Genomic DNA, 27,127 nt, shown 5'->3' on the forward strand with positions numbered 1-27,127 from the left:
GGGATGCAATATTGTGAATGAAGCACGTTTATCCTGCAAGTGTAACTGACCTAATAATGAGTTTATTTGCTCTTTAGGAAAGCGTGTCTTTCAGTCAATTTTCACAAACTGTTTTTGGCAAGATCTAGCCTGTAATTTCACGGAAAATAGCATACAATGGTATAGAACCCTACTTTGAAAATGGGGATATGTTTTTGGTTTAATAATATGATTGTTTCAAATGGAAGAAACTCATACAGAATAAGATGCAGGAAACAGGAAAATAGGCATTTCCATTATTAAAGTCTATCTGGCTTCTGGGGGGCTCTGCCCCCCCGGGCCCCGCCTGGTGTCCCAGGTTGCCCCCAGAAATATCTGGTCACTGTAGCAGAGACTATCGTAAAATTTGTGTACCACTCATTGTTGGTATAATTGCACAAACGGCTGCCCCATTTATTACTGTACCTCGCATTGTTCGGTCCACGCAGAACAAAGAGCGGCTGGTCAGCTGCACTGCCAAATCTGGAATTCCTTTATGCAACAAAGTTTCAGTAATAATCAAAGCGCAAAAGTCCTTTAACACCCTTTTTGTAGTAAGGCAGAGCTTTAAATTGTCTATTTTGTTGTGCAGAGACCGTGTATTTGCTATTAGAAGGGATGGGAGAGTGGATCTTGTTGCATTGGTTTAGCATGATGGCCTGCCTGCTTGCCATGCTTCCAAGTTTGGTAACACCATTTTCAGGTGAACGTCCCCATGCTGCTCCGAGGTCCCACAGCGCACTCTGTGCACCAAGTGCAGCTCCCACTGGGTGTCCAGGAACATTGTGTCCAATGTTGTTTTGTCCTGTTTTTGGTATTATGGAAGAGTGTTACAGTCATACATGTAAGCGTGCGTGATACTGGAACACTTAGACAACGAAACATCAATGGAATGCAGACAATCGCATAAAACATTTAGCACCGATATGGAAAGGCCACCACTCAGAAATCTGCTTGCATCGCCATCATTGTAAAGATCAGACCACACGCTCATAACACTACAGAATAGAAAAGAGCCCCTACCTAGTCATTCAGATTATATAGGCTACATTATGAAAACATGCTAGAAAACTCATTAAGCACATCAAAATTGAAACAACACAATAGAACTCTAGGAAACTGCTGATGAGCCATTCCTGTGTTATCACTTCTCTGCCAGACAGTTATGTGCTTTGGACAAGTAGAGAAGGAACTCTCCATATGTGGTTTTGATTTTGTTTCCACAGCTGATGCACAACAAGTGAATGTTTTGTGACACGAGTGGATTACTCATTAGTGACAAGCATGTTAGATGATTGGTGACAAACGTCTGGGAAATGCTGTGACTTACTGCAAATGAGAACGCAAACAAGAGGACTGCTGAGAACCTGTTCTTCAAAAACTGATAAAAAAGCACAATAAATTACCTGGGAGCTCTGTGGTTTAATGACAGTCAGGGACAATAAAAAGGACAGATCAAAGTACAAAATGTGCTATTTCAGCTGATAAAGGGAGCATATGACACAGTCCTTATAAGGAATGAGTTTTCATATTTTCAAAAATCCAAAAACATTTTAAGATAGAGAATCTTTAATCAGTGGCACCTCTGCACGAGAACCACCTTTTACAACCCTCGCAAACATATGCAGTTTTTAGTGTCTGGAAAACATTTGGGATTAAATCACTTAGAGATCTGTACATAGACAACGTCGTTGCGTCCTACAAACAATTATATTCCAAATGTAACTTTCCAGCAACACATTTCTTTCACTACCTTCAAATTCGAAACTTTGTTAAACAGAACGTGCCCAATTTGCCTCACCCCCCACCTCCCTCTATGCTGGAAAAAATATTGCTCAGTTTCAAGGAATTTGCACAGTATCTCTGCAATATATAAAACCATTTTACAGTCGCTCCCTTTCAAAGATCCAAGACGACACTGGGAAAAGGATCTCTCCCTCGACATATCAGAAAAGGAGTGGAAAATAGCAATGCAGAGAATTCATTCGAGCTCCATATGCGCAAAGCATACAATTATTCAACTTAAAATTATATATCGAGCACATCTGTCTCACTTAAAATTGTTCAAAATGTTTCCAGGGCAAGATCCAACCTGTGAACGCTGCAATCAAGTTCCAGCCTCACTGGGTCACAAGTTTTGGGCCTGCACCAAATTAACATCATTCTGGACCAAAGTTTTTAAGTGCCTCTCAGACAGCCTTGGTGTCACAATCCCTCCTAACCCATTAACAGCTGTGTTTGATGTCCTTCCAGATGGGTTTAAAGTGGAGAAGGACAAACAAACTGGGATTGCCTTCACTACACTATTGGCACATCTTGGTCAACTGGAAGAATCCTACTCTCCTATTCTAAGTCAGTGGGTAACTGATGTTTTATACTGTTTGAAATTGGAAAAAATCTAATTCTAACTTAGAGGATCTGTGCAGAAATTTTTCAGAACCTGGCAGGATCTAATCAATAATATTTTAGAATAAGTTTTTAAAGCACTGAGGAAGCAGATTCTCTCCCTATTCCTTTTTTTTCTTTTTCTTCTCCATTCATCTATATTCACTTATTAATTTATCTATTTACTTATTTTTACTGGGTTTAAGTTTTATTCTGCTGCCCATGCTCTCTTTCTCAGGGGTAGGGGTTGATTTGTTTTCAGTCCTATTCTTGTAAAATTGATCTATTTGCATGGAATGCTGTGCGATTTCAATAAAATCAATAAAGAATAAAAAAAAAAAATAGTATGTGTTGATTTAGTTAGTGTTCCTGCTAAATGACTTTTATGCTACGTATTTTCAACTACGATTTAGGGTTTTTAATTTTGGCCTGACCCTATTATGAATCTTTGCTTGTTTTTCTGGCTCACGCCTCTTCTTCTGTTCTGGTCCTTTATTTATGAATTCTTTGTCACCTTTTCTAGAGGTGTCTTGTATAGGAAAAGCAGAAAGTTATTTTCAGGAGGAATTGGGGAACTACCCTCTGATATCATATTGTGTACAGTAAGAGTGCAAACTGAGCTCCCCTTCCTCCAAAAATGGTGCTCAGTCTGACTAAGGTGATGCTAGGAGTCATGTCCTCTTAGGCATTTTTCTGAGGTTTATCTGGGGGTGACTCCCTGTAAGCCATTCTCCTACTGGATAAAGGACTATACAAGATTCCAGATTTAGGTCCTGAAAAAGCTGAGGTATAGCTGGAAAGGAAAGGGCTTAATTTTCTGCTTTCTGCCATCACCTGATCTGGAAAATCCCATGCTAAGTAGAGCTGGTGCTGGAAAGCAGCCAAAAGAGCAGCACTAATCTGTTAGAAATTAATTGGAATGGCTGAGGGGTGTTGGCTTGTTGGACTTAGCCTTGTCAGAGGTTGGCAGGGACTCTCTGCAGACTTCCCAGTTACTTCATTACTCAGTAAATAAAAACAAATCAGGAAGGCACGTACAGAACTCAAAGGATGGCACTATTTCCCTAAAATCAGCAGACAATGATGGCAATCAGAGCAATTATTTACATGGCAGTGACAACTGTATGTGAGAAAAAGAGAAAGAGAAGGTGCAAAACCTGCACAATGCTGTTTAAATGTTTTGGGAGCCGTTGAAAACATATAATTGAGTATGTGAGACGGTATCCCAGAATGGGTGTGTTTTTATTTTTTATCAGCTTCTTATTTACCCTGTGAAGTTTTATTTTACTATGTTTATTTTGCACATAAGATTACAAGAAACCAATAACACCGGATGTGGCAGAGGAGCCACTTCTTAATGGCACCAATCATGGATGCATCCATGCACATGGCCGAAATTTAGAGCCTGCAATTAGCAGAGTGACCACTCACACAGACACAAGAAAAACAGACAGACTCCACACAAAGGGTCATTGAACCAGGAATCAAACTTATGTCAGCAGAGATATGAGGGAGAATCACTGAAAGCAACTCCATCATCTACATCCAATCAGGGAAGAGCAAATGAGAAAGGAGGAAATTAGATCTTACTTTCTGAATTGTTCTGGTTGTCCTTTCCTTGGATTCTGGGGTCCTGCCATGTAGTAGTTTTTGAGTTGTGGCTGAAAAAGACAGAGAAAAGAACATATAAAACAAAACACAAGGCAATAGCCTAACAATATTACAAAAGCAAGTACCTCTACAGTATATGTTGGTGACGTCAAACTTGCATCCATTTGTTCTTGTACTGAACTTGCTTTTTTACTATCTCGTATACAAAGTATAGGGAAAGTATTGAAATCCTCCAAAAATTCCATTTCGAGATTTTGATGAATCTTGACGTTTTAGACCACTCTGTGTCTGAAAATACAATTTTTGGAAGAGTGTATGTGTGTCTATCTCTGTGTCTGTGTCGGTGTATGTAAACACAATAACTTGAGTATGCTTTCACTTAGGTCAACCAAGTTTTGTATACAAGTATTAGGTACAAAATGTAGATTTCTATCAGCTTTTGGGCTATTTCCATTAACCAGAAGTGTTACTTTACCTTTTATTCATGAAGCGCCAGAGTCCAAATTTTTCAATTTTACTTTTATAATAACTGTTAAATGTATTATTAATTTAATTTGTTCTTGATGGTTTTTTAATGTACATAATATAAAAATATAATCATTGTCTTGCGGTTTACTCCTCAAATATTCATCCCCATATCTGAGTGCATGAGAAAGTCTAGTTCTTGAATGGGTTTAGAGACACATAGAGTTTATACAAAGACCAACAGGTTCAAGATATTCAGGATAGGAAGCATCAACAGCCCATTAGTAATCGTCAAGTGTCCCTCAAATTCCAGGCGTGGCTAAACATCCTCCCACAGTGTGTCTGTCTTCATACCTCCAGCCACTCTCCTCTTTTTCAAATGTTTGCCTCCCATTTCTGTCCTATTCAAAGAATTTTGGACTCAGTGGAGTAGCCTAACCCTAACCCTAACCCAATAACATCTACATTTACTACCTTCCCTGACATCATTGCATCTTGGAGGTAAAAAGGTTCATGAAGTGTGGTAGATGTTCTATCATTAACACTGTAGCTGTCTTCCTGCCTGCATTGTCCAATGTGTGCTAACCGGACACATTTATTGTACCTTGGACAAGACCTCAGAGACTGGCTAGCCTTAGATAAAGAGAAATCTCAATTAGTCCATATACTTAGGGACATAGTTGTGTGTCAGTAAAGGTGGTGTGTAATACTGGAGCACTTCAGGGAACTGTCCTATCTCCCTTCTTGTTTACCCTCTGCACAACAGACGTCAAGTACAATATCAGTGCTTGTCATCTACAGAAATTTTCAGATGACTCATCCATCATAGGCTGCATTAATAATGGAGATGAGTCAAAGTACAGGAAGGTTGTGGAGGACTTTGTCTTGTGGTGCAGGAACAACAACCTGCAACTCAACATCAGCAAAAGAAAAGTAGTGGACTTCTAATGTGCCAAAGAGCCTCTAAGACCAGTCACAATTCATGGGAAGGACAAGGAAGTGATGCAGAGCTACAAGTACCTGGGGGTTCAAAGGTACAACAAACTGGACAGAGGTGCTGTACAAGAAGGGCCAGAGCAGACTGTGCTTGATAAGGAGAGTCACGGCTTTTGAGACGTGCAGCAAGCTGCTCGAAACATTCTACCAGTCCATAGTGGCCAGTGTGGTGTTCTAATCTGTAGTCTTCTGGAGAAGCAACTTGAGCTCAAAAGAAGCACAATGCCTGAATCAGGAAAGCCTACTCCATCACAGGGCAAAACCTGGACACTTTAGAAGCTGTTGTGGGAAAGAGAATGATGGCAAAATTGAATGCCATCATGAAAAATCCCCTCCATTCCCTCCAGGACGCGCTCTCTGGGAGCACATTTAGTCATGGTGTGCTAAGAAGCACCTCTGGGGGTCTTTTCTGCCCACTGCTATCAGGCATTTTAAGTTTTCCTACCAGGGGATTATTTTGAAATACTATTTTGACATATCTGAACAATATACATCTATTTATTTATATTTAATTATTTATTTAGTTTAATTTACATATCATTTGATTGATGGACTATTATTTGTCCTTGTTTGTATGTTTCTGCTGCTGTATGCATCTGAATTTCCCCTTGGGATTAATCAAGTTTATCTAATCGAAATCCTGAGATGTAAACTCAGAATCCTAACATAATGTCTGGTGGGCTCCTTCAGTCATCAGGGCCTTTGATGTCATATTCTGTATTGAGTATCAAAAGCATAACACAACATAACATTTTCAACCCAACTGTGGGCAGAAATCAACCCTGGATGATGTGCCAGTCCTTCACAGGGCTCACTTACACAAACCCACCTGCCAACACAGGGCTAGTTTGGAATCACTATTAAGCTTTGGCAGGAGGGGATATGAGGGAAAAATCAGGGAACCAAATGGAAAACCTGCACACACGTGGGGAGGATGTACAAAGTCCACATTGACTGGACACAGCATTCAAGTGAAGGATCTTTGCCAACCAATGTACCATTATCACGCCAAAGTGTAATTCATAAGTGTTCTCCAGGGGTCAGGCTGCTGGGTTGTAGGGGACGTCTATGGTAACTAAACTAGAAACATTCACTACAGTAGTTTTCTTCTTGGTGTTAGATTTCAAGTGTGTGTTATTCATACGTTTCAAAAATCATACTGAGTGAATTCAAAACTAAAAATGCACAAGAAGGCCAAACGAAGTAGCTGACTTAAATTTTATGTAATAGAGGATTATATGGACTTTTCTACAAAATAAACCTTGTACCCTGAGATAAATATTGCTCTCATCATAAAAGATTTGAAGGATTAGGTGGCCACTTGGGTGGAGTACAGCACTTCGCTCAAAGCGCAAATACTGAAACACTACTGAAGAGGCAATGAGAGGCCTAAAAATCCATAGACATAACCCGAGCTTACTCAATGAAGTATGGCTCTCCATTGTCACTGAATGCCATCTCCCAGTTGTCTGGCAGCGATTCATGGCCATTGTCAACTGTGCTTCCATCCCCTGCACTGGACTCCCGTGACTGACTGGGAGAGCGGCCCATCGGAGCGGAGTTGTTAATTGTTGAGCCCCCTGCAAAATCAGAAGGATCCAGTTACTCTCTGTAAAATGTATTTTAATTTCATCAGGAGTGCTACCCAAAAGCGAGTTAAGGATCTCATATAGCTTCACTGTGTGTAGATATGTCGACTTACACAACAGTGCCAGCAGAAGAAATACTCAGTTGTTTTATATCTCCAGCCTTTTGGCTTCCAAATGAGCTGCTCTTCCACCCCAAATCGGCCCACCCTGCAGCATTCCATAGGCTTAGTCACCTACTCTACCTGACAGTCCGGAGTCTTCCTCACTGTAATCCTCATCTTCTCCCGCTTTTTCCAGGTTGCTAAGTGACTTGCATCTCATTTTAAACTTCTGCAGCAAGTTTCGATGCTCCTGATATGAAATAGGGGGACTGTCCAGGCTGATATGAACTGGCCGTGGCGTTCCATAGTAATTCCCTGCAACAATTAAAAGAAAATATGCCAAGTTTGCATAATGAGATGTTGCTGAGTTGAAAGGTTAAGCACTATTTACCCCAACAGGCAGGGCACCCCATTAGAGAAGTGTCTTGTGGGTGTTCTCTGAAAGCGTCTCTCGGCAGCACTCTTTATCTTTCTCTGCCCAACTATACATCACCATGGCCAGCATCCCATAGTCAACTTTCCACCAACAATGACTGCCCTGTCAGTATTCTCCAGCTCAAGCATTGGCCACCGGTCATTGAAGGGAATGCTGTTTCACTCTCTCTAGCCAACTATGCTCCACCTTGACAACCAAATACTGCAATGCTGGCAGAGCTCCTCTCTGAGAAATTCCACCATCAGGGCTATTTTTTTTTCTGATAGCTCCCATGTCCCTGGTCCTCATCAAGATACATCAAGTTCTTATATAAATGATTTTCAGTCAGTCTGTACCTTATACAGCCCGTTTCATGGTACACAATGTTCCACGATCCTGCACTAAAGCACTCTGCACTCAAAGCATGAAGGCAAGCTGAGCGGTTCTCTCAGGGTCACACTAAGAGTCAGCTGTAGGGTTTTGCCTTGTGGTGTTAGGCTCAGCTCTTTAGCATTTACTCCACATTCTCGGCCTACCTAACACACGGCAGACAGCCATCAGAAGACTGAGACCACCCTACCATAATATAAAGCTGAACTACAGTCAGAGAGATCCCACCAGCTCCAGCATAATAAAGTAAAAGATCTCAAAAAGAGTTAGGGGTTTGGAGGATAGGATGGGCTTTTATTAAGAAGATTTATAATTTAATCTGTTTCTGGCAGCTTCTTTCTGAATGGGAAGTTAAAATCTGCTTTCAAATAGCAGGGATTATTCAAATTGTACATGTACTGTACACGCTTATATAATCCCCACGTAGAGACTTTCTCTCTGCATCCTCTTGACCAGTTGCCAGGATAAGTCCACCTCTGTTATTACTTGTTTATGCTCATCCCTGTTGTGTAAGAGTTGCTAGTATATATTGTATTTATTTATATACAGTGTGCTATATTTTGTTTTCTCAACACTTACATAATACATGAACCTTCCACATCACAATTGGAGGCCTGCTTGTGTACACCTTACACATAGGCTGATCTGCGCTCACAGGCCTGCACCCTCTATGTTGTGCAGCAGTCAGGGTTTATTTCCTCACTTTTGTGTTTATATTTAGTTATTTTTGAAGTAATCTTCATGTTTTTATGTATGTTTAATATTATTATTATGTTTGTTTATTGCTTAGTATGTATGTACTGTATCTTTAGTAGTAGTGTGTTGTACTGCGTTAGGCATTATGGATGCAATGAGAAGTTAAGCAAAATGACACCTTTTATTGGCTAACTGAACAGATTGCAATATGCAAGTTTTGAGGCAGCTTAAGGCCCTTCTTCAGGCAGGTTATAAACAACAGCAGCAATATTACATGTCGCCTGAAGAAGGGGCCTGAGTTACCTCAAAAGCTTGCATTTTGTAATCTGTTCAGTTAGCCAATAAAAGGTGTCATTTTGCTTGACTTCTCGTTGTACTGTATCTTTAAACACTCCTCCATTTGTTGTGTTTTGTGATTGGAACCCCAAGAGGTGCAAGTATCTCCGCAGCCAGGAGCCGAATGTCGAGTAAGAGGGGCAATGTCAAGTGGGAGGAGCAATATTGAGTGGGAGGGGACATACTTGATTGGCAGGAAGAAGTTTTCAAAATAAAAGTTTGTCATACATGAAGTTGTCAAATTATGCTATATATAATATGCAAAAAATGCAATTTAAATATACAATTTAAACAGAACTGACAGAATACACTGCAAGAAGAGTTAAGCTCTGTTCTCAAAACACAGACCTAGACCAAGAACAACCAGCATCAGATCCATACCAAGATCTTTAATTTAACCCTCAAATCCCCCCTCAACCATCAAGTATACAAAGACCACTTTGGATATTTCAAATTAAATTGGACAATAAAGTTAAACCTAGCACATAGGATCAAAAGATACAAGTTATTGCAAACCTTATCTTGTGAAGGCAGATTTACATAAATTCCTTCTCCGCAAAGTCCTACAATGGATAGTGAATACAGCAGAAAAGATCATTGGGACCTCTCTACCCTCCATTGAAGGCATTTTCGTCAAGAGCTGTACTCGCAAAGTCTAAGGCAGTGTGAAGGATCGCTCCCATCCTTCCCACAGTCTCTTTGTCCTAATTCCACCTGGCAGAAGATATTGTAGCATTCAAACCGCTTCTGCCGGGTTCTGCAACAGCTTCTAGCCCTTGGCTGTCTGGAATCTGAACTCTGTGCTGCCCACCTCCCCTCAGACCTGCTTCTAGTAGTTGATCTGAATGACATACCATACTCATACCTGTCACTATTGTGTCTTATTGTCAGTTGCTGTTATCATTAATCTGTAATTAATTATCTCAAATTATTCATTCGATTCATCATTTATTTAATTAATCAATAAGTATAATATACTGTAGTGTGGTATAGCTTTAGTATAGTACAGTTTCTTACTTGTCCTGCACTTAGCCTGTTTTTATGTTATACTGTATGTGTTCTATCTGATTGTGTAAATGTACTGAGATCCTGGAGAACATCATTTTGTGCCACTCTAGACTGTAATACTGTGTATGGTATGACAATAAAGCCACTCCTACTTGACAGTACCCCACGCTCAACATTCGGCTATTGGCTGCAGCGATTCCCTTCCCTAGCGGTGGGGCCACCCTGATGCTACAACTGCTGGGACCACCCTCAGTCTTTACACAGAGGAGAAGGGTGACCTCAGCAGTGCTTCACTGAGTTTGGTGGAGCGCAATGAGATTATGATTATTGTTTCCCTTTTGATGATCTGTTTTATATTTTATTTATTATCTGTTCTTGGACTACTGATTTTGGATCTCATATCTGGACTTGTTTGCTTTGGATTGCCTTTTCAGGCAAACCTTTTTTGCCCAGTTTTTCCAATTTTGTGTTTCCTTTTTCTTATCTTCAGTAAATTCTTGATTTATAAAGATTCTTTTGGGCACTTGTCTTATCTAACCAAAGGTTATGTGGTTCCTCTCCCTGGAGGGGCACTTTTGTATGGTTTCAGACATTTAAGACATTGTTTGAATTCTAAAAGCTTGGACCCATTTTAGGCCTGTGCAGGCTGAAGCCGGCCTCTAGTAAGCTGGGGGTTATTTTTCAGCCAAATATAATTTAAAAATTATATTTTTTTTGTTCATGTTTTATCCATTAAATATTATTGGCTTCTCAATCAGTTAATTAGTTTCTACTTTGTTTTTGATTATTTTAACAATCTGTATTCTCGTATGTGAGAGTTCTGTATTCTCGATTTTTACATTTTGCCTTGAGAGTTGTCACAGCGCTTTGCACCTGCATTTGGTGAGAGGTGCTGTGGAAGAACAAAGTAGCTTCTACTATTGTATTGTATTTCTCAGGTGGCAATGATAGCTCTGTAAAGGGCTTTACTTTTATTCTGTTTTGTGTGTTGTGTTTTTGTGACACGCCCAAACCTATCTGCTCTTCCCAAGATTTATTCCATTTTTTTTGTGATTGTGAGTTTCTTCTTGTCTTCTTAGAGAGTCAAAACTGGGGGGCTGTCAAAAATCAGGGCCTGTCAAAGCCCATTGACACATTCCTTGTATGATCTTGGGCTATACAACAAATAAATTGTTGTTATTTTTGTATGTTTGTATTGTTTTTTATGCTTACTGTTTGTATAATTATGTACTTTTGTCAATTCTGAATATTGTTTCATGTCTGTGTTTGAAAGTATATTATGCCTTGATCTTAGTGCTTTATGGGTGGTTCCCCAAGAGGCGGGGCCACCTGCCTGTCACCGTGGAGAGACTTCTCAGAATCCTATAAAGGCTGATGGGAAATGCAGTCCTTTGCAACACATTGTATGTACTTGGTGGTTGGTGAGTCTTCCTTTTTGCTGTTGATATTTCTTTGCATTTAGTGGCTTTTTGACATTTTACTTATGTTTTTGGAAGTGCTAATTTCTGGATATTGTTTTGGTACTTGTTTGCCTAGGACTGTCTTGTTAGCATTATGTGGTCATTTCTGAGTTTTGTGAAATAAATCTTCTTTCATAAGGATTCTTCCTCACCTATTTAACAGCATCCCCACAGGAAGTCTTTGTTCATTTTGAACCTGACGGCTGACCTGACGTTTCATCACAAGGCTGAAAAGTCACACCACATAGGAGAAATAGAGGAGCTGCTACTATCTAAACTCATATTTTATTCAAAACTGTTTTATGCCATTGTTTACATTGTTTGTGACATTTGCCTTGTCTAGTGCTTCAATGACATTTGAAGTTCCTAAGTTGTATCCTGTCAGCAAATGTTTGTACTTCATTTTCTGTTTAGATCAGCCATTACCCCATTTTGTTTATAAAACAAGTTTTGCACAAAAAGCAAACAAATAAAGTGTTTATAAGTGTCATACTCTTATGATTCAACACACTTTAAATGTATATTTCTCCATAAATAAATTTTTCTGTTCTCTTCTGAATGTGTTTTAGGGTTTTTAACTATAGAAAATTCAGTTGCAGCCTTCAATTCCTTCTTTGAAATTCACTTTGCATGGTTAAAAATAATTCACATTATATTTAAGACTTACTTGTTTTTTTCGCAGACACTGCCATTTTGCAGCTCTGTCATCACAACGTGATTGTCCATTGTTATAGGTGTGGAGGCTGCATGTCGTGACGTCACAAGTGTCACAATATAAAAGTTCACATTTAAGTATCTGTGCCCACCTTAATTGCTTAATAAACGCTAAGCTCTAAAAGAATTCTCAGTTGTTGATGTTTGCTTCTTTTTTTTGACTACAATTTTTGTCTAACGTTTTTGTTTTGATTGTCTTATTAATAATCCTTCTAGTTTTTTTATTATGTTTCCCACCAGGTCCCCCTGTATACCTCTCCTACCTTCCTGCATTCATGTATAAACACATACAGTGAAATTAAAATCTGGTATAGGTTTGTTGTGATGCCATATATAGTCAGTAGCCACAACTTCCCTATGGCCTTATGGTCAAAAGGCCAATGCAGTTTCCACATTCTTAGTGAGGATCAACTGTGTCCAGAGTTGTCCAGAACCTTAGTCCCTAGTTACTAGTCTAAAATCCATACAAGCCAGGGATGTGACCACATTTCAAAGGTCTACAGCTAGCAGACATTTCTCAACAGTTCTTACAGGCTTGAAGCATCTCCTCCTCAATGACCAATCACAGATAGAGTGCTTGTATACCCCCTAATCAGCACTGTCAGACCATCTCTTGTAGGCTTGCCATGTTCATAATTCAAAGACTGATCTCATCAGTTCCTACAGCTTCTAACCCTTAGATACAAATCAGATCTTTTCTTAGTGGCCTGGAGTCTTTAGATTTCAATAACTATTTCAATCTGCTCTTACAAGATTGTAGTCTCCCTTTGAGTTGCTTCAATGGCCCTGCTGCCATGAAATGTCATTTCAGCAATCAAAGGCTTGTAATCAAAACAAATCACAGAGAGTTCTGACCAGTCTTACAAACCTGCGGCCTCGACATTTTACTGACAGATCTGACTGGCTTTCACAGATTAGGTGTGTCTACACTTCACAGTTAGATCCGATTCTCTCTGTAATACCTGCAGCCACTGCCTCTCAAAGACTGAAGTGATCAGTTACCACTTACTGTATATGCAGCCATTCTACCTTACACTGAAACCTTATTAACTCCCACTGACCTTCATGCAAGACACTGAGGCGATCAGCTCTCACAGGCCTGCTGTCTCCTATGCCTCAGACATCAGAAACCTGCAGCCACAGCAACCTGCAGACAAATCTGATCAGCTTTCAAAAGTAGGGGTGTCAAACTCAGACTCTGGAGGGCAGCAGTGGCTGCAGGTTTTCATTTCTGCCACTTTCTTAATTTAAAGCCAGTTACTGCTGCTAATGGAACACATTTCATTTGCCTTTTTAAATGACATGCTTTTTTAAGATTCAGACCTCTTATTTTTTTTTTTAAACAGATGGCTCTAGGGTCTGAAACTCCTGGAGGGCCCCCATTTCCACTGCAGCCAGTTTCTTAATTATAAACAAATTATCACTGTTAATGAAATTATTTAATTTAATAGCTTGTTAATTCTCTCATTCTGGAGCACCATCAAAATGTTTTGTTGATCACAACAGAAGAATATTTATCAGCTGTCCAATATTTTATCAAGACAGATGCAGGTTAAAATTAAGAGAGCTGTTCATCAGTTGGCTTGCTTTGCGGCTTATTATTGGTTGTCTGGTAATTAAGGAAAAAAAGAAACAATTAAGGGTTTCGAGGCTACATTCACACTAATATGTTTTCAAATGAAAATGATCTTCATCGACAATAGCGTTTTAACAACGTTTATGATCCATTCACACTAAAGTAAAAGTATCTCTCTCCGCATTAAAATGATGACAAACTTGTATGACATGGGCGATTGTCTACACTGGACACGCACACGTCGGCATATCTTTGGAGAAGTGGTGACGCTGCTGGCCAGGGGACTGATCATAATAGTGACTGGTAAATAATCTGTCTTTTACGCATGTATGCGGCACTTCAGATGTACAAAATGCAACTTAGATGCATACAGGTAAGTAACACAAGTGCCATGAAAACAACTCTTTTATGCCCATTATGTTAGAATATGGCTTTCTTCTGTGATGGGTGACCAATCAGGAAAGGAGATCTTGCAGTAAGCAGGATCCAATCAGGGAAGGGCTATGTATTAAACTTAAACAAATCAAAGTGCAATTAGAGTCTGTGTTTTTAAAAAGTCTACATTTTCACCCCTATCCACATTGCCACGCCGAAGGATGTGGCTCTGGAGAGCATTTTCAAAAGTCTTCCAAGGGTTAAAAAGTATTGCTGAAAGGTGAAAACAGACACTAATGTCTGCTTTTGTAAAAGAAATTGTAGTAGTGTAAAAATAGCCTGAGTCTTGAAAATCACATCAATGTAAATGAAGATAAAAACATTTCTGTTCCATTGCAAAATGGTAAGTGGCTTCTAAATGAGAAAGTGACTGGAACAAAACGTTGTAGCCACTGCGGCCCTTCGAGATCTGAGTTTGACACTGCTGCACTAAACTATACATATCTAATCAGAATTCACAGGATTCTGGCCATAAAATGTCACAGACTAATTCAAACTGGCTTCATACGCTTGAAGTCTTCTGTTGTAGTACTAGCGACTGTTATACATGTGTTGGTCGCCTAATTTTCAGTTTTGATACATAAAGACTTCATTTCTAATGTTAGTTTCATATTTGATTTTGAAATAACTTAAAATGTTTTTTATCATCATTGTATTTTCTTTGTTTATGTGACACCAACCTAGTTCATGTCAAGTCACTTCGATTATCGCTAATGAAGACAACATCTGATAAGACAATGTAAACGTGGCAGCAGTCGCACACTACAGTATCCCTCTGTGGACTCAGCAACATCAAAAACCTTTAGTGAAAGCTTTATTTCCAGGTAGACCCAATAATTAAGGTTCTGTATTATGGTGATGACTTCTTTTTGATTTTGACCTCCACGCCTAATTTGCACTTTCCGTTTTCTACTTACTTGGTTTTGATTTCTCCTGATTGTTTGTCCCTGATGATGTTCTTTGACTATGTTAACATCTCCTGGTTTTGTTATGCTCACAATACTCCAAAAAGCACACCATTGTGTCTTTAACACCTATACCTTAAACTACGGGTGTCAAACTCCAGTCCTGGAGGGCCTCAGTAGGTGCAGGTTTTCTTTCTAACCCTTTTCCAAATCAGTGTCCAGTTTTCACTGCTAATTAACTTCTTTTCCCTCTATTTTAATAGCCCTATTTTTAAGAATTAAGTCTTAAGTATTAAATGACAGCCAAACAGAAATGAAACGTTTTGCGAGCCAACTAACCAGCTAAATTTGGGTTTCAAACTCCAACCGGGTTCCTTAATGAGAAGCTCATTCTTGCTGTTAATTAAACCCGTTATTCAATTCCATGGCTTGTTGCTGCTCTCTTTTTACCACAGCAGACATTTCCAAAACTGTTGATATTCTGTTTTTTTTCTAAGATATCCTAAAATGTTTTGGTAACCTGAGTGATCAACCTTACTGAGACCTTCATCTTTATTTTCAGATTTTGTTTGATGGGTACAGGTGAGCTGGTCATGTCCTGCTTGTTTTATGTCTCAATACTGTTCGGCTGCTAATTAAGGAAAAAACAACCAAGGGGGCGGAGTCAAGCTAATTAAAGTTGAGGCTAAAGAAGTTAATTAGCATCAAAAACTGGTCACTAATTAAGAAGATGGTTAGAATGAAAACCTGCAGCCACTGTGGCCCTCGAGGACTGGAGTTCGACACCCCTGCCTTAAACAAACATTTATCTCAGGGAATTAAAACGGTCCTAACCGGCTCAAAAATCTGAAATAAACACAAATTTGGTCTTTCTCTCTGGAGTAGGAGTAGAAGCATTTTGTCAGTTTTCCTAATTTAGGAGTCTACTCATAACTTCACCAGGAATTAGGAGAGCTCGTGAGCTGTCAAACTCACTAGAAGATGGCATTCAGGAAGAGATTGGCACACACAACCAGGGAAAGATGGAATGTTTTTGGAAATGCTGGACAGCAATGAACTTATAAAAAGATAATGATTTAGCAGAGATGGAATAATATTTATAACAAATCTTGTACATTACATAATCGATCCATCAATGTGGAGAAGCTATGCAATGTCAGTCGAAATTAAAGTGTTGGTAATGTTACATCTTTTGACTATGAGACATGGAGCTTAAAAACTCATGAAATACAGACAGCTGCCGAGTATTAATCTGCATCTGCGGTGTTTCTGACACAAGTTTATGAAAACAAAAGAGATCTGGAAATGTTTCATCACATTTTCCTGGTAGTATTTTTCTTGTGGTAAAGGTATGTTTTCTGTTCACTTGTGTGAATTTTCAGATAAATACAGAAGTAAATTAAAAGAAAAAGAGTCACACAGCACGAAAAGGTTGCTGTGGTTTGGTCCTTAGAGAGGAGTCTACCCCACCGGGGGGTGAAAGGATTTTACACAGGAAGAGTAAGTGTTGAGCTATCACGCATGGCTGATCTTCTCTTAAAATGGCTGAATCTCATAATATTTGTGTGTTGGTGTTCAAAAATTACTTCTATAAACTATTTTATAATTTGTATGTAACTGCAAGATGCAGATCAATACCCGACAACTGTCTTGGCATATCTGGTACGTTTTTAATCTTTTTCTCAGTGCCCTATAGCCTACAATGTAAAATCGCAAGTGTGGGCAAGATATCTTTTAAATTTATAGAAAACACTTAACTTTAGAACACAATTTCTTGTTGCAAGTGCATATGTACCATATTTGTGAAGAACTGACTTCCATTTGAAAAATATCAAACTTGTCCGTTAAATAAACATGGCCAATATCGGGCTTTATTCTCGTTCGATGTGTGTCTCTGTATTTCCATCTTGGTGCTCATTAAAGTATTATTCTTGAAGAAGTTGCAAAACGGTAACAATTCCGTGCAGCTTAATGCAACATCCTACCTTATTATGTTTTCCTTCTTTTTCATCTTATACTTCTACTACTACTTTGATTATTATAATCATTATTATTATCCTTGTGGTGAAGCCTCAGTATTAGTATTAAAAAAACTACAGAGCGTTATCAAAATTTCCAAGGAAACTACAAAACGCCTACATGAGTGCCATTTTGCAGCTGAAGGTATGTCATTCATTTTCAAATGTGAAGTCCGGCTCCTCTCTGAGAGAAAGTGAAGGACACTACATACGACCTCTCATGTTCTACTTACAGTACTCTATGGTAGGATAAATACTTATACAAGTCAGACTCTTAGTGCAATTTCAAAGAGTAATTCAGATAAATATGGGTACTGATCACCAGTTCTATTGTCCACAAACTCCCACAGATCTGATTGCCATTCACAGGCAAAAATGGGGGTTATGTTTGTTTGTCCTGCCACACTGGTGAGTCAGTTGGTCATTTTACGTGGTAGTTAAATCTGTGTGGAGGCCCCAAAGGAATTCCCCTAGTATACTGACATAATGTAGAGAACTCCCTGCTCCTTCTAGAATGCAACATCATGTGATGGCCATTTTAATAGTGAAATGTCAAGAGTACCTAGCTCTGATTCTGAGAGAATGTGCAGTTTTCCCATTCAAACACCTGCTTAAGGATTCTACACGTCACACAATGATCTTCTCAGCTCTCACAAGCCCACAGGCTCTACACGTGCCAGGCTGTTCTGGTTGCCTACACCGGTCCACACCTTCTCCAAGACTATTCTGGTCAGCCTACTCCGGTCCACACCTTCTCCAAGACTATTCTGGTCAGCCTACTCCGGTCCACACCTTCTCCCAGACTATTCTGGTCAGCCTACACCAGTCCACACCTTCTCCAAGACTATTCTGGTCAGCCTACTCCGGTCCACACCTTCTCCATCTCCCAGACAGATCTAATCTGCTCCATTCTCATAGGCCTGACACAAAGAGGGCTACTCAGTTACCTTTAAACTTGCCACTTTCAAGGAGAGAGCCCGCTTCCTCGAGAGAAAAGAAGTCCTCCACAGAGACAAAGTTATAATCCACCCCTTGTATCTCACCTTCCCGTGGCTGCCTAGTAGTGCCTGTCAAAGAGAATACATAAGCACAATTATTATTTAACCAAAGTCAGCTTTAAGAGATGATAATGAGGCAATAATTGTTTAATGGGCTGTGGCGACCCTGTGCTCTAACAAGTAAAGCCAAGACACTCAACAGCTTAACGTTTGTAGCATAAATATTTTAAAATGCAGTAAAGGAACAATTAAATGCTGTAAAGTAATAAGCAGGCTGATGTTTAAACTCCAGGGACCTACTATGGTGGGCAGCCATTCAAGGAAGAACAGCATCTGACAAACGCTGCATGAACAAAAAATAAGCAACCACTAACAGAGAGCAACTTAAAACAGAAAGACAACTGCAGCCAGCTCATCCTGTCAAGGTCAGCCCCGGAGCTGCTGTGACTGATGAATGATCGCTTTTATGCCTTCTTTTATTTTTTTTAATAGTACCTTTCATTATTAGCACAACCATAAAGCACTTTATGAATAAGAATACCCGGAAAAGAAAACAAATCAAAGCGCGTATTGAATCAACCCAGAAGGACAGCCATGAGGGGAGGAGGAGGAGGATGAATCACCTCCAGTTATTACTCACGGAGTTTTCAAGATCCTATGGATGGAGGGGCTCAAGGGCAACAAATGCTAAGAAGAAATCCCTCCACAAAATGTTTCAATTTCACCTCCTGTTAGTCTTCAAAGGACATTATTTATTGTTTTCCATGCTGCACTGAAAGCAAGGAAGCCAAATGTGAATGCAGGAACGTCAGTGTGTGGGATAGCAATGTAGCTGAAGGGTTAATCACGAAAATATTTTTCATTTTTTAAATTACCCACTGAGCAGCGGGAGTACAAGTGGACGTGGGACGTGTGGGGAGGGGGCCTTTATTTTATTGTCTGTTCCACCATCCCCTTCAGGCAGGGCCTTCACTCTGGTGGGACTCACAACTGGGACAGCGTAATCTGGGCGGCCTCTTTGTGTGCACCAATTGACCAGCAAGCTTTCTGAAGGGCTGCCAGGCAATTGGGTAAAACAATAGAGTCGCAATTCGGCTGCCATGGAAACACGGAAAATGCTGTTTCCCCCCAAAGCCAAGTCTGCTTACTTAACGCGCTGTCAGTTCAGAACAATTTTTTTTTTTGTTTTTAAATGACAGGATTAAAATGAATTGCTGCATTAAACCTTTCACCCTCTACAAATAAAAGGCTGGCCAGTAGACAGCCATTTAACATGGCTGCACAGCAAGATGGGGGTGCGGCAAGCAGGACAGTAGCTAGGGGCTGGTGGTGTAGATTCTGAGGGCCTGACTTTCTACACCTCTGGGCCTCATTTGAACCCCAAAAATCGAGGATGTGCTGGAGAACTGAGGACACAGAAGTTAGCTGCTGTGACGTTAGGGAGCAGAAATTAGGACGCCCTGACATGTGCTGACTGAACGTTGATGCACAGAGCTGTCTTTGATTTATGGGGGGAGTGCAGGCGTGCATGCATTCTCAGGACCCAGCTTATTAATGGATTGCAATCTAAGCATGTGTAGCCAGCCATCTTACCTCTTGTAAGTCACTGTGTGTGAGCAAGTTAGGGAATACTTGGGAGGAGGAACTGTTCACAGTAATGCCATACCACATTACAATTTCATTATACAAAAGCACCAAATTGAATAAATGGCAATGAAACTCAACAAAGACACAGGCTCCCACTTTAGAATCGAAGATCCTATCAAAAGAAAGGAACGTGTGTGTGAGTCCACTCCATTTTGTGCAACATGAGATTTGAGAAAACTGCCTGCTCAAATGCAGTTGTATGGAAATATAAAGCATGTAAAATAGCTAAACAAATATTTTAAATGTATATAAATAATGACATTATGTATAATTTCTGAAATGTACAAAAGATACATGCCCTGTGATGGATAGACACCCCTAACCCCAAATGCTGTGGAGATTGGCTCCCCTTGGCCCTGAAATTGATTAACTTTGCAAATGTACAGCAAAGGCTTGGCATGGGAGATCCTGCTGTGGTACAAGGCCGGCTATTCATCCCAGCCAATACCCCCAGACCGCCAGATGGAGCCCTCCCTATAGCATGGAGGGGCCCCGAATTCCAGCAGGGCATCATGGACATTGGAGTGTTTATTCACAGCCCTGCTGAATATCATGGGTGCCGCCAGAGGATGCTGCAGGGAGGATCAAGGACTATTTGTCTTATACCCCGGAAGTACATCCGAGTCACATGGACAAGAGGAATGATGTGCTTCCGGGCTGAAGAAAAGGAGTTTTTATCTGACCCGGAAGTGTTACCAGTCACATGGACGGAGACAGAAGAAACACTTCCGGGTCAAAGACTATAAAGGACTATGGGAAATACCCAGATTGCGAGCTGAGCTGGGTGGAAGGGTGGCAACGCGTCTGGGAGTGGTGGATTGTGATTATTGATTAGTGTATTGTTATTTATGAGTATTGTGGAGAGGAGGATGCTTTGTGCATTGTTTATTAATAAAAAGTCAACATATTGGACTTTTACCTGGTGTCTGGCGTATAGTCTGAGGGTTCAAGAGGACGATAGTGCCCTCTATCTGTCACACTGTCTTAACTGCATTTTCCTTTTACTTAAAAATAGTTTTCTTATTTTATAGGTACTAAAACATTTACAAAAGACACTGTTATGACATGCTGATGTTGAAGGATTATTGTCAGTAAAGAAGATAAGTAGGAGATGACAACGTGGAGCAGGAACCCCAGACGGAAGGAAAAATCAGGTCAGAGCAAAAAAACAAACCAAAACATGAGGGCAATAATGAGGAGAAGAAATCAAAGTCAAAAAATCGGGAGAGGTTTCCCCTAGACTTTCTCGTATACTCAGATATGGAGATGGATATTTGAGGAGTAAACTGCAAGACAATAATTATATTTTTATATTATGCACATTAAAGAACCATCAACAACCTATTAAATCAAAGTAATAATATATTGAACAATTATTATAAAAATAAAGCTGAATAAATTGGACTCTGCAGATGCATGAATTAAAAAGTACCACTTCCTGTTAGCGGAACTAGCTCAAAAATTGATAGAAATCTACATTTTGTACCTAATACTTATATGCAAAATTTAGTTGACCCAAGTGAAAGCGTACTCAAATTATCATGTTCACACACATACACACAGACATAATTCCAAAATTGGTATCAGACTCAGGGAGGTCTAAAACGTTGTGATTCATCAAAATCTCGAGGTTACATTTTTGGACAATTACAATAGATTCCCTACAAGAAAGTAAATCAGATTCACGGAGGTCTAAAATGTCGAGTTTCATCCAAATCTCTAGGTTTGGACGATTACAATATTTTCCCTATACTTTGTATATGAGAAAGTAAAAACAATAAAATGAAAATGAATCCTGACACAGGCAAGTACTTGTTAAAGAAGCTAACTATGCTACAACTGCAGTTGACGGGGGTTTATTCACTGAGGAATAATGTGAAAAGTGATCACCGCCATTTGTTTATCATCATATCCCATGACGTAAATGATGCAACGATCACAGTCATGTGACACATCCTACTGTACCTTGTAAATAAAGAACCGAAACGGCGATAAAATAAAACTTTCGCACAGAAAGATCAAACAACCTCAAAAACGGTCTATGTATTCAAAAATAACATAAACCAAAATACACAAAAAAATGTGTTTATTGTGACATTGTTACAGACACAATAGTTATACACAACATTACTTTACAAAATAGGAAACCCAAAAACTTGTGTAATGAAGAATAAAAATTAGTTTTTTTTTAGTGTATTAAATAAGACTCGTTACATTTGACTTTGGAACATAATTTCACATGGCAAGTGCATCTTTGTAAATTTGACTTGACCCTTTATCACCCAATAGTCTCATTTTTTTTAATTGGAAAACAACTTTAAACAAAAATTCTGCTGCTACTGCATATATAGATAAAAACATTTGAAACAGATTTAAATGAGGAGCTTGTTGAATGAATTCTCATAATCAGTTCATTTGCCTTGAAGCCACAATGCCCTCAAACTGCTCTTGTTATCACAAATATGTTCCTTATGAAAGAGAATGGAGCAAAAGGACACTGCCGATGAGTTAAAGGACTGCACTTCCTGTTAGCCTTTACAGGACTGGGACAGGTGGACCCGCCTCTTAGGGCACCACTCACAAAGCACAAAGAACAAGGCACAACATAGTTTTTCAAACATATAATCAAAATATTCAAAATTGACAAAAAATATATACTTAAACAAAAAGCAAACATAAATAACAGTATAAATTTAATAACAACAGCAAATTATTTCCTAATCCAGCCACAGGGAATGCACAAACCAGTGTGTTTCTTCGTGCCGGTCCCAAGCCCGGATAAATGGGGAGGGTTACAACAGGAAGGGCATCCGGTGTAAAATTTTGCCAAATCAATATGCGGACAGATGAACTGCTGTGGCAACCCCTGAAGCCGAAAGAAGAAGAAGAAGAACAGCAATTGATTTCTCATATAGCCAACAATCACACAAGGAGTGATGTAATGGGCTTTAACAGACCATGTTTTTTAACAGCACCTCGGCAAGACAAGAAAACATCCCAAAAAAAAAAAAACATTGTAGGGAAAAAATGGAAAGAAATCTTGGGAAGGGCAATTCAAGGAGAGACCCCTTTACGGGGACGTTGGATGTGCAATGGGTGTTAAAAACTGGGATAACTACAATACAAAACACAGAGCACAAGTAATCCTCTTTGCAGAGCTAGATTGCTAATACCATTGCCATGTCAGAAATGTAATACAATAGTAGAAACTACTTTTTAGTTGCACAGATGGATGGACTAGTGGGCCCATGTAATTTTAAAAATGGATTTTGTTTGACTGTTTAATACCATTTTCAAACATAAACACCGGACCTTTGAGGAAACCAAGCAGGTGAGGTCCATATAGCAGCTGAGGAAGGGGGCAGAACTGTGACTGATGAGTGACAAAAAAGGGGACCAAGACAGCTCCCTGGGGGACCTTCAAAGAGCATCTCGTGAAGAAGAGACTATGCGACAGGTACTGCACTATCGGACAGAACTTGATGCCTGAAGGCTTACAGCGAGAGTTCAAGACAGCGATTTAGAATCCATCAGGGAATACAATAAAGAAAGCATTCAACAATTACTGGGGTCTCTTCAGCAGCCTTCCTTGCAATCAGGCTGTTACAATATTTAACACAATTGAAGGATATGGAAGATGGATGGATGAATGGATGGATTAGTGGGTGGGTGGATGGATAAAGTAGTCCTATTCTGGCAGCACCGAACGCAGGGCAAGAAGTAGTCCTGGACAGGGTGCCAAATCTGCTTTGTTTGGCATAGAATGGAGACAGCACAGTTCAGCTCTTGCTAAAATATGACTTAAAAAACAAAACCTTTCCAGAAAAATGTACGTTTATGGGCCATCGATCACACAGCAGGAAGAAGAAAAATGAAAGTGCAAGCACAATATTGAATTTCCGAGGTGTTTATATGTCTACAGCTTGTTCACATTGCAGAGTACGTACAGAAAAGACCCGCAGTGCTACCGGTAATCACATCTCTCCGTAGGACCTACCAGTGGCTCCGTGACATAAGTAGACTACTCAGCAGGGTACACAGGGTCACGGGAGTCTGCTGAAGCCAATCCCAGCCAACACAGGGCACAAAGCAGGAAACAAACCCCGGGCAGGGGGCACACACACCCACACACCAAACACAGTTTAGAATCGCCAATGCACCTAACCTGCATGTCTTTGGACTGTGGGAGGAAACTGGAGCACCCGGAGGAAACCCATGCAGACACGGGGAGAACATGCCAACTCCACGCAGGGAGGACCCGGGAAACAAACTCAGGTCTCCTAACTGAGAGGCAGCTGTGCTACCACTGCGCCACTGTGCCGCCCCTTGAAGACAACATAGTAGAGTAAAATCATCCTTCTTAGTCTTTAAACTTTTAAAGTTAAAGTAAAAAGTAATGACTTTATTTTCAGAACCCATTCTCTCCAGCACTAATTCAAAAGAATACATAGATATACTGTAAAAACTGACTTCAGAGCAGTGGTCACATTAAAATGAGGAAATCAGACCCCATTCACTCATTTAAAATACCAGCTTCCACATTTAAGAGTCACATAACTATTGGCTTAATTTCCCCATAGCGTTAACAGTAATGGTGTCATTAATTTTTTATTTCATAATACACTAGCTAGCACATGATTACAGACACAGGATCTAGGGTTTCTGACTAATGTAATGGTATCCCTTGCACTTACCACCTTGGTAATTTTAAATGACATTTCCTGACCTTATTTTCACCAGTACAGAGTGGTAGGGAGATGGTGCCTACCATGCAGAAACCGAACCTGGACGGGGCAGCAGCCTACCTCAGATAAATACTCACACAGTTACCAGCTCAGTGCAGAGAGGCATTGAAGTTATTGAAAGAAATTCATACAAACAAAAACATTTTTTATCTCTGTGCTATGATGTGAGGAAACAATGAAAAAAAAAAGAAAATAAAGTACTTTTTTATGATTGAGTATAAAGGCTTCAATGCCTTCAATAGACAGAGCAGCGCACCGCATCTGGAGGTGAAGATCAAAAGCATATCCAGCACAGCCATGAACTGCACACCAAGGAGTTTCATTAGAGGGTCGAGGGGCCACACGGGTTTAGTGGCCAGACTCCAGAACATGGAGTTCACATCCAGCGCCTCTTTGTGCACTTTGCACGTTCTGCTGGTGTCTCAGTGAGTTTGTCTCAGGATATTCCAGTTTTCCTCACACATCCCAAAGAACTTACATGTGTGTGACCTGCAAAGTCCTAACCATGGCTGGCACCTGCCATATGCTGAATGCTTACAAAATATTGAATAGAGGAAAAAGGGGTTGAAAGTATAAGATCTTGTCAAAGATAAGGAAACAAGTGAATTTTTGAAGCTTGTGCGAATTTTTTTAAATCCATCCATTTTCATACCTACAAAGGGGCCTGTGAGTAACCGGACATCCTTGGATGAGGAGCCTGCCCATCAACACACCCTTTTACTGCACCAGTTGGGACTCGTCACAATAAACCGCAATCTTTTAGATTTGAAGATTGATGAGCAACAGCGAGCTGACTTTTAAGTGAATGCCATACCGTAAGGACAAGTTCTATTCTTCCATTTTCTAAATCTGCACAAGTCTCAGGGTGTTGGGGGCTGTGGTTTTCAGTTTCATGACAAGCGCATATGAAGTTTTACAACAGTCCACAGTGGACGAGTCAAATGATACGCCAAAAAGGGTTTTAAAAAGGCATCTCTGTAATCCTAAGAATAAAGATGACCCCACTGCTAAATGTCAAGCTAACAAGCAAATGAGCAGAAAGGTGAAAAGGGAAAGTTGAAATGCCAAAAGGCATACCAAAAAAAAAAGATTATACACATTCTTTCAGTAATAATAATAATAATAATAATAATAATAATAATAAAAATAGTTCAGCATTTAGCAGTAGAGCAGTCAGAGAGAAGATGAAGATATTTCTCTTCTCAGTACTCATATGTGGCACTTGCTGTTTTGCCTGTCTAAGGAAAAGTCATCGCTGATGGAGGATCGCAGGAATCGTCAGATAGAGGGGTCCTTTCATTGGATTGGCTGGCCCAGAGCTGACTCAGCTGTGAAATGGCAAATAGGGGGAGGCAGCTTGATGGCCGAGGTCTCCAGGACTCTGAACAAATCCGAATCTTCATATGTGATATCATCTACTGTTGAATTCTGCTCTGTACAGTACTTGTAATATTTCTATTACACTATTGTATTGTATTGAGGATTACTTATGTTCTGTATTGTATTTAGCCCCTTTGTTTTGACACCCACTGCACGCCCAACCTACCTGGAAAGGGGTCTCTCTTTGAATCGCCTTTCCCAAGGTTTCTTCTTTTTTTTTTTCCTTATTTTCTTAGAGAGTCAAGGCTGGGGGGCTAAAGGCAGGGCCTGTTAAAGCCCATTGTGGCACTTCTTGTGTGATTTTAGGCTACACAAAATAAATTGTATTGTATTGTATTGTATTGTATTGTATTGTATGAAATGCATCAAAGACATCTGAAAATTAGAAGATTGCACAGAGGTAGCAGAATCCCAAGGAAAGGACTTGAGCAATATTCAAATTTGGAAGGATATGTGAATGGCAAATGAATGTAAGTAAATGTAAATTTTTACACATAGGGAGTGAAAATATGAAATATAATTATGCAGTTTGACCGGGGGCACGTAAAGCTACAAAGTATGTCTTATGAAAAGTAATTGATAAGCTGGGTTGGTATCAGCAACTGCTTGTTGCCAAAATGCTTTATATATTCTTATATAATATACAGCATTTTATGAATAAATTGTCAGAAAACAATCACTCTATTACAGCACACTGTCTGCTAAGATCAGGAGGAAACACATCATTCACAAATAATGCACTTCCCTTTAGTTAACAAATGTTACTTCTTATGTATGATGGAGACTCGACTTGCAGTGAAGCGAGCTGATATAAATATGCAATTGGCAGGCAGTCACCCTGAAGGAAAGAACATCTTGAGCTGGACGGCGTGAATGTGGGATTGTCATTTTATTTCAACGGATTATGTATAGTACTGGGTGCTGGGTTCAAAATACAAAGCCCACTATATGTGCAAGATTCTGGCTCTTTGGTTCATTACAGTATGCATATGTTAAAAAAAATATACCAATCAGGCTTTAACTTACAGTATCATAAAAAAGAATTTAACCCCATCTGGTTTTCTGCATTATTATAATTTATACTGTTATAATATTTAATTATTATAGTTTTTACAGTGAATGTTATCATACAGTGGTGTGAAAAACTATTTGCCCCCTTCCTGATTTCTTATTCTTTTGCATGTTTGTCACACGAAATGTTTCTGATCATCAAACACATTTAACCATTAGTCAAATATA

The 27,127-nt window shown here is 39.7% G+C and overlaps 1 protein-coding gene across 1 annotated transcript in view; it reads right to left on the reverse strand.

Moving 5' to 3' along the window:
• LOC120543058 (membrane-associated guanylate kinase, WW and PDZ domain-containing protein 3-like) overlaps positions 1-27,127 on the reverse strand; it is a 214,156-nt gene that overhangs the window by 113,703 nt on the left and 73,326 nt on the right. The window contains exons 4-7 of the mRNA XM_039775902.1: positions 18,066-18,185; positions 7,307-7,480; positions 6,896-7,055; positions 3,994-4,064 (exon numbers count right to left, since the gene is read on the reverse strand). Coding sequence (XP_039631836.1) covers positions 3,994-4,064; positions 6,896-7,055; positions 7,307-7,480; positions 18,066-18,185 — 525 coding nt within the window. The remainder of the gene's footprint in view (positions 1-3,993; positions 4,065-6,895; positions 7,056-7,306; positions 7,481-18,065; positions 18,186-27,127) is intronic.

The sequence above is a fragment of the Polypterus senegalus genome, chromosome 13 (genome assembly GCF_016835505.1).
Source record: "Polypterus senegalus isolate Bchr_013 chromosome 13, ASM1683550v1, whole genome shotgun sequence".
NCBI classification, from domain to species: Eukaryota; Metazoa; Chordata; class Cladistia; order Polypteriformes; family Polypteridae; genus Polypterus; species Polypterus senegalus.